This window comes from Cariama cristata, unplaced genomic scaffold (assembly GCF_000690535.1).
Source record: "Cariama cristata isolate BGI_N322 unplaced genomic scaffold, ASM69053v1 scaffold864, whole genome shotgun sequence".
Classification (NCBI taxonomy): domain Eukaryota; kingdom Metazoa; phylum Chordata; class Aves; order Cariamiformes; family Cariamidae; genus Cariama; species Cariama cristata.
The window spans coordinates 75766-91942 of NW_009613293.1; the positions used below are offsets into that span (position 1 = coordinate 75766).

General features: G+C 39.9%; 1 protein-coding gene across 2 annotated transcripts in view; it reads left to right on the forward strand.

Annotated features, from left to right (window-relative positions):
- The window catches only part of DAB1 (Dab, reelin signal transducer, homolog 1 (Drosophila)), a 110135-nt gene that overhangs the window by 44558 nt on the left and 49400 nt on the right, over positions 1-16177 (forward strand). For both annotated transcript variants that reach the window (XM_009698948.1, XM_009698949.1), the window contains exons 2-3: positions 11610-11749; positions 14120-14218. In XM_009698948.1, the coding sequence (XP_009697250.1) occupies positions 11610-11749; positions 14120-14218 (239 nt within the window). The remainder of the gene's footprint in view (positions 1-11609; positions 11750-14119; positions 14219-16177) is intronic.

Sequence of the window (16177 nt, forward strand, 5' to 3'; positions counted from 1 at the left end):
CCCTGCACATACCAACAGGCTCTTCAGATTCAAACATTCTAGGTTAGCTTGGCGAGCAGTTGGGTCCTTATGCCCTTAAAGCTCAACCCATTTACCCAATGTCTTGAAAAATCGCCCCAGCTTTTCCCAGTTGAGTAGTTTCCTTTCCTCTTGCTTGTGGTAGAGTTATCTGGTGGGTTTTGTCAGTTTGCTTTTGTTGTATTTTATCACTTTCTAACAATATTCTGTTTCATTCTTAGTTTCCTCAGTACCAGGCCAAACGCTTTGGCTCCTTGATGCCTGATCAATGTAATTCCAGAAACAGGAGAGTTATCCTGATGGGCTGATGCTCCGTGGCACTACGCGCGAGAGATGCGCAAACTCCAGTTTCTTACCACTGGAATTCGTTATGGCACAGGGGTGTTTCACTTCTTATTAACGCTTTGCCCAAGGTGATTGCCGGCGGTAGTCTTTTCATTTCTGCCTCCTGCTGCCACTTTGACAATAGGAACGGCAGCAGGAAGCAAAAATGAAAGGACCAGATTGAAAGAAGCACTTTGCCACTGTTGTAATTTTGAAATTGATGGCGTTTTTTAGCCCAAAGTCTCAGGAAAAAAGCTGCTTTCCTCTTTGCCTCCTATTGTTTTTCCAACAGGGAGAGACATTCTCTGATGTTGCAGAGGCAGTGGGAGGCCAAAGTGAAAATAATTTTCTTCCTGAAACATTGGATAACAAAATGCGAACAATTTCAGCAGGGAAACAGTGGTTTGTTTTTTTTTTTTTGCTGACTGCCATGTGGTGAATACTGGTATTTCTGTTTGCCCGTGGAAAATAAATAGCAGCTGCTTTTCTTATTGAATTAACGTGATCGTAGGATAATTTCTACAAATCTATTTACTGTGAGTTTTTAACATGTCATTTTCATTCTTTTTCTTTTTCTGTGTGAGAATAGGCTTTGTAAGGTGGGTACATAATTCCCTGCTGAGGCCGTGGTCTGCCTCTGATGCCACAGCCTTGGAACCAGCGTTTTAAGCCAGAAACTTAGAGGTTTGCATGTTCCAGAACTGCATTTTATATCGGTATCATCAGAACGACTAATAAATCCAGACATAATTGTCAGTACTACTAATTCCATAGGAAGAAAGGTGCAGGGTGGTTCTGCAGCTGTGCTGTCTCATCAGTGACGTAGTTGCTGTCACAGCATGGTGCGTGATGCAGTTTTTCTGCTGGAGTCTGTGCTCAGTGGTGTCAGGGCTTAAGTGTTAATTGGGGTTAAGTGAAGTGGGAGGTGGGGTGAAGGAACTTTAGAGGAGGCCAAGTGGGAGAGCTTTTATGCTTCATTGCAGACTGATGTTCACCTTCTTGTCCCCAGAAGACCAAGTCCTATCATTTAGGTGAGACTTTATTTGCAATGGTGACCCAAACCAGTCAAGGAATAGAAGCACAACCACCAGACTCTGCAGTATGCAAATGTTGACAGCCTGTTGTGATCTACCGCATCATTTTGTAACTGTTTTAACGAGCACTGGCATGAGTCTTCAACAAAATAAAGTTCAACATTGACAAAGGGGATGGCTCAAGGAGAACGGTTGCCCTGGCACATGACCATGATTTCATCCAGTGTGATGCACAGTCTCATTTCTGTGCGTGCACGCAGCACTGATGCAGTAGGAGACCACAGCGTTGACAAGAGAGGGTAAAGTGTAAATCAATGAATGGCTTTGTCCTCCTGCTTTAGCTGTTATGGGCCGTTGCTCTTTTCTTTGGGGACTTTAGCATCGGTAATTAGTTATCTTGAATGGAAAGTTTTTTCTCTTATTGAACATGTGAGAAATTCAGGAATGCTAATCAGCAGAGCATAACCTTTTCTTAACTTGCTCTTTTTATAGTCCTGGAGAATTAACATTTATCTTAGGGCAGCACAAGAGTTTGGTATTTGTACGAAGTGAACTGATTCTCCACCCTTTCTCTTTCTTTATACATAACAAAAATTAAACTCTTTGATACCCTCACCAACAGAATATATTTGTAGACTTTGAAGTGTAAATTGTGAATTTGTGTGTCTCAACATGACTTTGGGGCACCGCATATAAGTGCATGCATGTCTGTGTCCTGGATTAGTTAAAGTCTATTTAAAATTGTTCCTGAAAACTACATACTTAAAGCCAGATATAGGTAGACACAAAAATGTCTTGAATTTTTTTTCATGAGTTCTAAGCACTTTTAGTTCTTGAAGAATTAAAGAGAGTCAGAGGAGTTCAGCAGCTCTGCAAATCTTGTTTCATGTTCACATACCAAAATAATGATTTAGACGCTCATCTTTAGATGATCAGTTTTGCTAGTGTTGGCTGTTTTTTCAGCTGCTTTAAGGTGTTTCTCAGTGCTATGGTGGAGCTTGGAAGGAAAGGCAGTTCTAATTTACCTTCCTGTTCCCCAACATGTTCAGATTTATTGGGAAATTACACATTCTGGGATAATTTAACAGCACCATTTGGACTGGCCTCTCCGTGCTGCTTTGGAAGTCCTTTGTGGAGATTTTTGGCAGTAGCTGGTATCTACTGGCTGCGCCATTAGGGCTGTTTTGCTTGGGCCTATTAATACAGCTATAACAGGTTCCTCGGTTTTCAAAGTCGCTGGGCTTTTACCATGCCCTGTCCAAATGCAGTGCACATATTAATGCCAGTTAAGGATCACTGTAAAATCAATTACATTTTCTTAGTTGATTTTGTCTCAGAAGCAACCAATTTCATACTGACATCCAGGCAAGCGGGTAAGGAGTGAAGTGGTTGATGACCCTGTTTTCCCAAGGGCTTTATTTAGTTGACATTTTGGACATCTGCTTGATTTAGACATTTACCCCAGCTCTGAAACATCAGGTGAATAAAATTTGCTATCTTCTGTCAAAGAGGAGAATCCACAGATATCTGTCCTCTCCCTTCCCCTCTAGTTGTCTAGAAAACATCGTTTTTATTCTTAATCTCTAACAGCAGAAAAAGGACCACCAAGTTTTCCCTGTTTTGCTTTTGGTCATTCCCTGGGGCTTGCTGAACAAGGCTAGTACCCCAAACCAAAGTTTTATTGCAGTATCTCATTTCAATTTAAATCAGTGTAGAATATGGGATTTTAGCTGCTTCTACATCCAGCCTGTAAAAGGCACCTTACAAAATGGCTTTCAAAAATCTGTGAAGACTTGCATGGTACAGAGGCTGAAAGGAAGTTTAATTACGTTCAGCTTTTGGTCATTTCTGTGTCTGAGGATGTGCCTATCTCAAATGTGTCATCTCAAAGACCATCTGAGAAAATAGAATTGATCAGTGAGCCTTCTGGCTAAAACTAAAATGAGTCCTTTGTCATCTGACCGTGGAGTGTATGTGCTCAATCACTGCCATCTCCCCTGTGCTCGCCTGAGACTCTCCATCACTGAGATTTGTCCAAAATTTTAATCAAACATTATTTTATACTGAGGCCTTCTCGGTAAATAATTGAGTTCTTCTCTTGACATACTCACACATACTTCTTCATACTATAAAGAAATAATTTAATCTAGTCCACACAATCGTTTTGCTTTGGAGACTGTAAAATGTACATCTTGTTTTGTATTAGCTTGTGTAGAGTACAAACTGTTAAGATAAAAACTTGGCAAGTGCAATTGCTGTCACCTTGTGAATGACATCTCTGCTCATAAAGCTCTGATCAAAGACAGCAAATAATATGGGAACATCTTATTTACTTAAATAGGAAACTTGGTTCTAAGAGTGGGGATGTGTAGGTGTCTTCGAGTACAGTAATTCACAGGCTAATAATGCCAGAAGCCATAAAATCTCTCAGTCGGAGGTTACTGTGAATAGCAGTGCTGAACAATTGGGAAGTACTGCTGAGATGCTAGTCTGAATGATGATTGAGTTTTCCTGGAGAGCCCTTATCTCTGTTTAAAATTGTAGGTAATGGTTTTGAATTTAACCGTAATAGAAGTACATTGAACCTTCAAAGTGGTTTCTGTGTCTGCTCTTTAAATGGTTTATCATTTTCCATAGAAATATTCTTGGTCTTTGCATTCAAGACAAATGTTTGCATTGCTGTCAAAAAAGGACATTTTGCCTTTTTCTGAGCAGAAGGACCAAGAGAACTGAAGGACCACCGGGATGGGAGGGAGGTTCTCCCTCAGGTTCTTCGTGCTAGGAAGCTCACGTGCTTCCTGATGGCACTCTTGGGCAAGGGAAGCTCCTAGGAAGAGGTAGGTTCTTGACAGGAGGAGGTTTGAAAGATAGTTTGCTGAGGTTTTATATACTTGTACCTTGGCAATATCACTGTGTCAATATAGTAGACTCCAGCAGGGTTCACTTGTTGACCCTACAGCAAGCTCTCTGTGGCTGGGTAAGCTAAAAGCACTCCAGAACATATCTGGCAGACTTTTTAGGAGTTTCCCTATCAGATGATGAAAGGAGAAGTTTGCATTCAAGTTGTACTCTCGTACTGTAAACAAGGTTTTTGTATAGGGTCCTATATAGAAAAGAGGTACTTACTCCCTATAAAATTTTACCATGCTTTTTAAGGTTGTAATTCACCCCCGTGAACAAATTGCATTTCACGACATCAGTAGGTTTTTTCAGTTGCTAGGAACTAGCCTTTATCAATGAAATAAAGTGTGAAATCTGAAGTACATTCTCATTTAAAAGACGGCTGTGATTGATGTTGTGAGCAGATCTTGCTGCGAGTGTACTCTGGTCACATGAGATGAATCATAGATCTTGAAATTAAACCCTTAAGTAACTCTCTTTTTAAAAAAAGTTATAAATGGCTAATTGCAAGAAACTCAGTTGAGAAATACTGTTAGAAGAAGAGAATGCTAGTGATTAACACCAGAAGTTAAATTGTGTGCACATGTACTGATAGTATGATGTGTTTTCTTTTCTAAAATGTTATGTTAAAAAGCAAAAAGGTTTTATTTCTCTGTGTCAGATCTCTAGGTACAGCACAGTGGTTTTGGGCCGTCGTGCTCCCAAAGGCAGTGACAAATACACGACCTGACAACTCCAAGCTTTCTACCTCTAGCAGAAAAGTTCAAAGTTTAGATTAACAGATAGCAGGAGGATCTGAGAATTTGTGGGTCTTTTTTAGTTTTAAAATCCCAAATAAGCATGCTGCACTGAACTTTTTTTATGCCTATGAAGAAAGAATTGCGTTCCCAAGGAGCTGCGATCTTGGTATCAAGATCCATCCCTTTATGTGACGGATAGTTTTGAGCCCTCTGTATTGGACTTGCGATTCTGTGAAGCCATTGAGAAAGGTGTGCCATGAAGGAGAATAATCTGAGCTTTTCCTGATTCCTTCATAAATTTCTATTTAGTTGCTGCTGTACTGAAAGGTACATGTAATTATGTATGAGTGTTTCTTCTTTTACACCTGCTTATGTACTTTTTTTTTCCCTAGGGAAATCTGTAGTTGATTAAAATTACGGTGAATTTTCTTCAGATAATTGATACCAAATAAAGCTGTGCACCATGTGTGTATGCATATGTGCAAATACATAAAATTGTGGCTGCATATGTATATGGACATAGGGGCATATATATGCAGAGCTAATGGGAAATATATTTCACTTAGCAATTTATTTAGTAGTCTTCAGTGTGCGCAGTGGCTTAGAGGTCATTCTGCTCCGCAGTGTTTTGTATTTTCCACTGTGTTGGTGCTATAAAAATGCTAATTGTCCCCATGAAGATGTAGGCTGTTTATAAGTGCGTATGTGATTGTTTTTCAGCCCTGCGAGATATAAGGAGGTGTTATTTCAGGTTTATAATTTGAATGTGTGATGGATACGACTTTGACAGTTTATTAGTTAGAAAAGGAAAAAAAAAAAAAAGACAATGCTGTGTCGTTCTTCAGCGAATTGATTGCCAGGAGCATGTTATTGACTTTGGTGATAATATCATTATATATTTTACAGTCATAAAATCAAGACATTCAGATTATGCCCTGAGGGCTTCACACATTTAAATAAAGGATATAGCCATTTCCAGGGCTATTGGTTTAGATTAGCGGGTGCTGTGAAGAATGCGTAGTGTGTTACAAGAACATACAGAAAAAGCAACAGTGTGCTTATTGCAGCGATGCTTTGGTTTATTTTCTTTTTCTATTTATGAAATGCACTCACTTACAGATCCCCTGGGAGAATGAACAATGTTTGCTCTAAATGTTAGCGTATTAATAAAATGTTAGCTTGGTGTTCTGTTGGACTAAGAGCCGAAATCAAGTGTAGTCTTTGACTTGTACCAAGAGTGAGGATAAGGCTTCTTGAAACACTCACCAAAATACACAGTGCATGGGAAGAAAACCTTGAGTGAGCTGCAGTCTGCAAAATTAAGAGCATTACGTGGAGCCCGATAACCTAATGCAAACACAGCTCTCCCTCTTGATGTCAAAGTCAGGGTTGAATGGCAGGTGGTGTGCTGCACGGATGGTAATGCCCTGGGAGCATCTCCCCAAGCAGTTCCAGTGACTGCTGCTGCTGGGTACGACCTGGGGAGCGCCCACCTCCAGTACGCAACTTGGGCTGCTCTGACCCGGATCTTCCACAATAGATTATGTTCCTCTTGGCCTGTTTACCTGTCACGTCTTGGCATTGAGTGTGCTTGAGGTACTTGGATTGAGTACTTGGGGTTTTGGGTTCAGGTCTGCCTCTAGCTTGCTTGAGGAAATCTTAGTTTAATTAAAGTGTATTGCCTCAAATGAAAATGATTGACTGTGTTAAAAACCTTGTTTATTACTTCTACAGTAGCTTTAGTGAGATGGATAAAGTACCTTACCACTGATCATGATGATAAGCCTCTCTACTTTAGATGCAAGCTTAGAAGCGCATTGCATCACCCACCTCTGGGGATTTATTGTTCTCTTAAAAGACTGTGGAAGTCCAAGTGCAATGTTACAACTCGGCAGCAAAGGTCATGTTTTCCTACTCACACAGGAGCAGCGGGTCCAGCTGGAACACATACCGCTCAAAGGTGAATGGTGACATCTATAGAAGTAGATAAAATAATTACTCTTACATTTACATTTTAAGGGCCTATGAGGATTGTAAACCTGTATGCTGCAAACAAAACATTTAAAGAAATGTGTCAACAGCGGCACATTTTCTAATTAAAAGTAATCACCTTTCTAAACTGAATTTATGTGATGTTGTTGTTAGTGGGTTTTTAGCTTTTGCATTTTTTCTCAGTTTGGGGCATGAGAATCAAATCGTTTTTAGTTTTGTTGATAATCTTACTCCATTTTAGATGGTAAAGTGCTTGTGTTGAGTTGCAAACAAATGCTTGGGATATTTCTTTGCTTATGAAAAGCAATTTATGAAAACATTTTAGAGCAAACCATTGGAAAATACCCATTTGTCTTGAAATTTAGAAAGTTTTAATACAAATATTTAGTTTAGGATCATTTTAGAATGATGTAGCGGTGCTGGTCCTCTGAAGAAGAACAGTGGGCAGATCCCTACCTGTGCAGGGTACAGTAGATAATGGGAATGGGCATCAGCCGCTCATGCAGTGTGGCTTTGGCAGCTGTGGTGTTCTCTAGTCAAGAAATCCTAAAATGAGATCTCAAGAAATGTATTGTGGAAAGAAGCGGTTGTCATTAAACACATGCTTCCAGTTTTGGTGTAGATTATGGTCTAGTAATGATCTGAGACCTCAAGCTTCAGCCTTCCATAAAATCTTCTTAGTTGGTTTGTGAATGTCCCCCTTCCTACCCTTGAGATGTTATTTGTAGTTTGAGGAAGGCAAGCTGAGAGTGGAAAGCCTGATGATGCGGCTTCTCTTTTTTTGGATAAAAGCGAGCTCCGGCGGTGAGTGCAGCCCCACATCCAGGATAATTCTCCTTCCTGCAGGCTGGGACCGAGCAAGTGCAGTGGCAGGGGTGTCTGGGGAGCCGAGCGCAACAGCAGGTCTCTGCTGACGAAGGCAGGAGCTGCGAAGAAGAAAAGATTGACTCCGCTTCTTACATGGAAAAAGACACCACTTTCCTGAGTGCTTTTCTGGCCCAGGCACAGCTCTCTGGTTTAGTGGTTTAATGTTACCGCTCATCCTCCTCCGAAGCTTAACAAGAATTACAGCCTCGTAATTCAGGCATCTCTTATTTATGCAGTTTCAAACACAGAAACAGCCTTGCTCAAGAACTGTCATTAAAAAAAAAAACAAAACTTTTTTGTTTTAATGATGAGATATTTATGAGAATCTGGACTATCTACCTTATAAGTGTCCAGTGTGCAAATGAAGTATCACCCCGCGTAAATCTCACATCTCATGAGCGCTATAAAATCGACTGTACTGACAGTGTTTGTCACATGGTAATTTTCCAAGCAGGTAGAAAGTTTTTCAGTGCTGATTACCGCGCCAAAATTTGGAAATACCGTATGAGCATAGATCAGGAGAGATCCGGATATATGCTGAGAAGTGGTGACTGTTGCAGATGACTCCTTTGTAATATAGGGCAGTGTGTGTGTGCATTCTCTATGCTTTTTCATAGGACATATGCTCTAGGGGTTTACGGGTGAATTTGTAGTCTCTAGTAATTTGCAGTTTCCACTGCAGTTTAAAACATCTGCATCATTTTCAGGTTGATGATTTTTCCCAGTCATTTATCCCAAAAGCATTTTATCCTGCTTAATCTGGGTCATAATTGACACGGGACTTGTGCGTAAGCAGACATAGGTGTTTGAATGGGCTATGAATATCAAGGATTTAGTTATGTGCAGCGAAAGAGATCAGAGGTTGGAATAAGTATAAATGATCAAATAACTGATGAATGCAAGGTCGCTATCATGACTCAGACCCAAGAAACACATGCTCATGCTATTAGCTAACAGCTGCCTTTGGCTGTAATGAAGATGTAAGGTTGAAAATTGTTGGCAAGAAAGCTGTTGGAATTGGATTTTATTTACTGCAAATCAACAGGATATCTTTGCAAGTATAAAAGACATATGGAAAAGTCCACTGGTATCGTTGTACTTTGTTGTGTCTCCAGATGTTCTCCCTCCTTGCCCCACTCTGGAGGCTGAAAGTGGAAAATGTTTTTTTATTGTTTTTAGCTGATGGTGCCAACATCTGCCTTGGCATTTCCCTGGGGAATCATATTGGCACTACTTCGAGTTTCTGATTTATCATTTGTGTCTCATTAGTTTTTTAATTTTTTTAAATAAAATGTAATGTAAGACCATGAAGTTTCAACCTTATTTAATTCTTTAGAGGGAGCAAGAGTGAAAACAAATCAAGGGAAACAGTTGGGTGACCGCTGAACTATCACAGCTGCCTTATTTTTAAGGGGCTATTAGTGAGACATTAAAACATTGCTCTGAGCTGATATTTGTCATTAAAACAAATAGTATTTGTGTGCTTAAACACGCTCAAAGATCTCAATATGCTTAAAATAGCTCTAATTTTTGACATACAATTAGTCCATCATTAGTTCACAGCATGGACTGTGCTGTACTCTGGGGGAAGGAGAACCAAAGGAGTATCTTCATTTGGAGTTATTCTTCATTGGTCATATATGCTTCTAATTTTTCTCATAATGGTATTATAAAAATTTCAGTTCCATAGTTTTGAACCTAGTTTATTCATCCACTTGATGAGTGTGTAACACTAGCAAAATTGACCCAAGTGTTGAGTGCTGATAAAAGTGCTTTTAATAGAAATGAAAAACAAAATAGGTTTTTTCCCCAGAGCTTCCGTACTTCTGCTTATCAAAAACCAGCTACACAGAAGCAGATTTTATTGATTTTTCGCTGTTTAAATATGACCTTTCAAATAAGAATGAGCTTTGGAGAAAATTTGGGCCAAAATTCTCTAATGTAGGCATCTAAGACTAGATTTTTACTTGCAGTTCATTTATAGCAGACTCTAGCACTTTGTTCATTTTTTACAATACCTACAAGGATGGGGCAAAATCTGTGACTAGAGCTTCTAGTGGTAATAGTATAAATTTTAGCAACGTCAGTCCATGTTTAGGCAAGTTTTCTGGGTCCAAGAAACTTCAAATTCTTTAAGATCTCACATTTTGCTTGCTTCTTTGTGCTGTGGATGTTGTTTACGTGTTTGGTTGCAATTATTTACAGTTCACTGCTGGGTTTTTTTGAGATCCTAGCAAGAAATTCCACAGACAGCTGCAAAATATATCTTTAATCAATTTTAGGAAAACTGATTCCCTAACTAACATATTTCTTCCAGCTAAGACACAGTAGAAACTCTTCTGCAGATACTCGGAGGGGAAAAGTCTACCTGACAAAGATGTCCCTTTCATGGATTGCTGTAGTGTCATCGTCGTGTGGTTCAGGCTAGTCTGAGCCTTGTAATTTATGTGCATTGGTATCGTGGTGTGACTCCAGCTGGCAACTGAGTCCCGCAGAGCCACTCGCTTACTCCATCCCAGGCAGGATGAGAGAGAGGAGAATTGGAAGGGTAAAAGTGAGAAAACTCGTGAGTTGAGATAAGAACAGTTTAATCATTGAAAAGAAACAAAGCCAAACAAAATAATAATAAATTGCAATAAAAAGGAAAATAACAAAGAAAGAGAAATAAAACCCCAGAAAGACAAGTGATGCAGATGAAAAACAATTGCTCACCACCAACCGACTGATGCCCAGCCTGTTCCCAAGCAGTGGCTCCTGGCCAAATTTTTCCCCTGGTTTATACGCTGAGCATGACATCGTGTGGTATGGGATATCCCTTGGGTCATTGGGGTCAGCTGCCCGGCTGTGTCCCCTCCCAATTCCTTGTATCCCCCCCCAGCCTCCTCACTGATGGGGTGCGGTGAGAAGCAGAAAAGACCTTGATTCTATGTAAGCCCTGCTCAGCAGTAAGTAAAACATCCCTGTGTTATCAACACTGTTTTCAGCACAAATCCGAAATGTAGCCCATGGTAGCTACTATGAAGAAAGTTAACTCTATCCCAGCCAAAACCAGCACAATTGACCTTACCAGTACTGTGCTATCTTACCCCCTGGTTGTTTTTTTACTGAGAAACATCTTGTGCCTTCTTTTAAGCTTCTCAGGGTGCGCCTGTGAGAGCTGGCTTTGCTGGTTATGTTGTTTCTGTATATGTCTATAAGCAGAAAGAATAGAACAAGGAGACAGTATTTCTTGTGGGGGTTTTAGAGCAGCAATATTCTATAGGCAAATAACATCATTTGTTTTTCCATCAGTCCAATGTTAATAGCATAAATATTGCTGATATGGTTAGATAAGTTGGTATATGAGGAAATGGTAGCATGTTTCTATTACAGTTTTGTCTGCAAAATGAAGAAATCTCAAGTATATTGGGATTAAAACAGCCCATACAGATCAGAAGTTTTCAGATCCATGAGGTCTGATTCAGGCTTATCTCTTATTTCTGTAAACCTAATTTGTGTGCAAATTTCACGCAAAAGATTTTGTATGGCAATAATTCCACTGTGAATTAATTTCAGGTAACAAGGACAAAAGGTTTTATTGAACTAGTACCTTTTTTCTAATTTTGTTGAAATGTTTGCACATTTAGGTGTTAAGGTAGGAGTTAGATATAATTTCCACTTAATTGTCAGTATTTATTCATTTATTTTCTTTTGCACTCATATAAATTTCCTTGTTTCCCTTATGTCTTTTCAGGTCAGGATCGCAGTGAAGCCACTTTAATAAAGAGGTTTAAAGGTGACGGTGTCCGATACAAAGCAAAACTGATTGGGATAGATGAGGTTTCTGCCGCACGAGGAGACAAGTTATGTCAAGACTCCATGATGAAGCTCAAGGTGCAGTGAAATTTTTAATGTTTAATATTATGGAGTAAAGGGAGCAAATTTCGGACTGAACTTCTACTCATTCTCCTTGCATGACACTGAGTCTCACTCTGGTTAATTATGTATTGAAATCAGTCAATTTTACATGAACTCCTGGCTGGTATTGCTTATCCCAGTTTAATTTTAATACATTATCTCTGAGTTCAGTAGTTATTCATGATTGACACCACTGCAATTTGTCCACAAATTATAAACAACACATCTGCAAATTGAATAATTTTATTATGCAAAAGGGGAGGTAAACCACTATGAAGAAAAATGGTATATCAGAACATTTTATATGACAATGCTCATCAACTACAGTCCTGCCTTTGGCTGTTACCTCCTGTCAGGACAAGCAAGAAGGGGTGAGTGACAGTGTGGGGTGTAGGTAGCCAGATATAGGGGGGAACTGGTGTCCTCACAGGGAGCAGAATGTCTTGCACCTGTAATAGCAGGATTAATGGGTTACAAAATTAAGAGGCAGTGTACTGAGAGGGCAGAGCATGAGACCATAAAGGAGAGTCCTCAGAGTTTTGGGGAAGAAATGGAGCAGTGACAAAGGCAGATTTTGAGCAGACTGCAAACTTAGAGAGTAGACAGAGTCTGAAAGCACTAGTGGGATAGGAGGGTGGACTTTCTGGAGCCTGATAGACATCTCTGTCTGGCTCAGTCTTTTCTTACAACCCTCAAAGAGCATAAGAGCTCTCTGTAGGAAGCATCCTTTACCTCACCCTGGGACATGTGGAAGAGCTGGAGTCATTGAGAAGAAAGGATGGGTTGTCTTTTCCTTGAGTGCAGTGTTGGCTGTTGGCTTCTCATCTGCATTGTAGGGTTACAAGCTAGGTCTAAGAGTAAACCCTCTGCAGTTTTTTCCTGTTTTTTTCCTTCCAATCCTCTCCCCAGCACTCTGCCAAGAGAGCTGATGGATTTTCCATTACTGATTTTTTCAGGAGGAGAAATCATTCAATGGTATCTTTTACACTACCAACCAGCAGGGTTCCAGTCCCGAGGAACCGGGAGGAATAAGTTATTCATGAAGAAACAGCAAAGGGTGACATGAATCTCATGGTTCAACAGTCTAAAAGCAAGATCTGGTAGATAATTTACAGATCAGTTATGAACGTTTTATGGCAAGCAAAAACTAATCTATTCTAAAAGGTACACTGTTGATATGTCACATCTGCCACAATATGCCTATCTGTTTTAATTGTATACTAGATATTTCTCATCGTTTCATAGTTCCTAGAAGCAATTTGGGAGAGTTGTCACTGTTCTACTGCACAAGCCTTTTTGTCCCTCTCCTCCATGGATTACCATTTCCATATCTCCCAGATGCCTGATAACTTGTTCGCGTAGTGGCGAGATTGATCTGAACAGCACTGGGAGATGACTAAAACTATTAAGGGAAGGGAACGTTAGAAATTCATGTTTGTATGTAAGGCAGCACAGCATGAAGTTACAGGCTCTGGAAACCTCGTGTCCTACAATATCATTTTTAAGGCCAGCTATAAAGTTTTGGGGTGACTTTTGACAAATGACTCAATTTTCTTTGTTTAATTTTCATGTCTGTGTAATGGGAACAATGACCTCATGAAGGTCTTAAAACTTAAGTTAGTCGTTCTTAAAACATGTTGAAATCGCAGAGCACAGGATAAAGGCTAAATATTTTCATTTATTTACTAGTGCAATTGATTACATTTGATCTTAGTACAGTGTTATTGGTCAGGGCAGGCTCCTGAGAAAGTGGAAATAGGAGTTACTGTTATAGTTACGCTGTGGCAGAATAATACAGGAGATGCATATCAGCAAGTTCACTTACAAAGTCAAAATCTGAGATCATGAAAAAAAAACAAACCCTCAATACCAGTTTTTTACAGCCGAGGTGTAGTTTGATTTTGAGAATAATATTTTTCTTCTATAAAAACCTCAATTTGCTTATTCCAGATAAATATGCCTATGAAGTAAGCTGAAGTTGTTGACGTTTTTTTTCCTCCACTGCTTGTTGGTCTTTTTTCTTTTTAAAAAAAGAAAACAAAACATCTTATAGCTGGGAAAAGTGTGCTAGAAATGACCTTCAACTTCCATGAAAACAAATTTCATGGAGGATTAGCTTGTGCAGGGGTTGGAAGTGGGAGCACATTTGAAATGCTGTCTGGGTAGCATAAAGAGATGTGGTACCTTGAAAAAGGAGAGGAGGCCAGAAGTAAGAGAGGGACTGTTCCTGGAAAGCCCTGAAGTTTTCCTAGAAAAATGGTGAATCGCGCACAAGCAAATCTTTGTGCTTTGCCGTGGCACCTAGAAGAGTAATGAAACCAGCCAAACTGTTCTTTGTTTCAATAGGGAATTGTTGCTGCGGCTCGTTCGAAAGGAGAACATAAACAAAAAATCTTCTTGACGGTCTCCTTTGGGGGAATCAAAATCTTTGATGAAAAGACAGGGGTAAGTAAAATAATCATGTGATGGAACAAGATTGAATCTTTTCATGGATGTTTCTTTAAAAACGTTTCCTAGCTGAGCAGTAATATCTCACCAGTGTAAGCACACATGAAGCATCTGAGAAGCTTGATAAAAGGTTATCATATATCAGAGCAAGCCGTTAGATAACTGAAGTGTAAAGTGTAGCGTGGGGATATGGTTTATTGTAAAGCCTTGTCCTGGATACTTCTGCAGAACCACTTACTTGAGTACACAGATGCTCCTTACCTGCGTAAACACTCACAGCTATGAGTCCAGAAAGTAGCAAGAAGGGATTTGTTTTCCTTCTGCTGGATAAAAAATTGCTTCTTGGAAATACCAGCCCACTGTTTGCAGAAGACTTTAGCAGTCCATGGTACAGACTGGTATCTGTGCTGGTATGGGTTTTCTCATCCAGCCTGGGCCCAACTGCACCTGTCCTCTGGGTGCTGCTTAAGACTCCTCGGCAGTACAGGTCAAGAACCTTTTGAGAGTCTAATGACAAGGGATTAGGATTAGAGGCTAGGATTGCCTTGAATTGGGCTCCTTGTGTCATGGGAAGCCGAGGGGAAGAAAACAAGCTGGAACAGGGAGCTGCCAATTCCAGGAGAGTGGAGCTTATTTTCCCCATTGATGCCTGGGATGGAGAGAGAAAAGGAAGGACAATGGGAGCTGGGGAGCTCCTGGGGGCAGGACACACTTAGCTGGGATTGCACTGAAGATGCCTCAGGGGAATTGTAAGAATTTCTATCAGGTCCATAATTCCACATGCATGCAGTTGTAGTCACTGTAATGCGATATACTCCTATTAACAGCAATGACGAACTTCTGTGCGGTACACAGTAACCATAAGAATAAGAGCTTTTCTATTGTCAGTGGTAGAAAAGGTATGTATTGTACGGAATTGGAGGTAGAAGATACTGGGAAGTTTGAGGTTGCTGTTTGAGACTGCCAAGCAACAACTTATCCAGTAGCATCTGGCCGAAGAAGCTGCAGGAGACTTCCATGCCTAACGCAGTTTTTGCCACAGCAATATCATGTTTGATTTTTTTAAATTGCTCTGAAAGGAGAAACCTAAGCAAAACATTATACTACTTAGATACAAAGCAACAACACACAAACTGTTTTAATCCTAATTAAGAAGAGTTTTACGCAGTTTAAGCTCTTCCTTGAATTTTAAAAAGCCCTTGATTTAATCTTTTGAAAGATTAACTATTTAACATGATGCCAGAAATAAAACCCTACTGATGATAGATGAAATTATCTTTGCCAGTTAATTTATATTATTAGAAAATCAATGTCATTGAGCTCACTGATACATAATACAAGTAGTTAGTAATGAAAAGCTCATTTGGAATGTGTTGTGTACAGCATGTGTAAAGTATTCATACAAAAGCAGTGTTTAAGAGAACATTGCTGTGGTTACAGCCTCTGCTCAGAAGATAGGAGATGTCAGAATTAGGGCTGCCAGTGCAGTCGTGGTTGGGTCCTCTAATAAATAGACATTAGGGTAGTACTTAACTATGCAATGACACACCTTTTTTTGGCCAGAGAATAGCAGCTTTATTCAGTGTACAGGACAGAGTGCAATACACTGAACAATATGGTAATACTTTTTTCTTTTTCTTCATTGTGCAGCCTACTGCCTTGCCATGCCCTCTGCAGATTGCACTGAGGCCACAGTTACTTTCCTAAGACTAAAGCCTCGTCTTGGAAAAATAAAAAAGATGACAGACAGACTAGTCCTTTTGCACTTGGCTCTGAATGTTTCACAACCATTGGATTTCTTTTCATAAAATAAAGAGGGAAAAGGGGATGTGTTTTAGAAACAAAGGTGTGGTTTAGCCAAAATGCCTTTTCTGCAGCGTCCTATACACTCTCCTATTTGCAGCTAGCGAGGTGGGCACATGAGAACGAGTCTCCTTCATTTCATAACTTTGACAC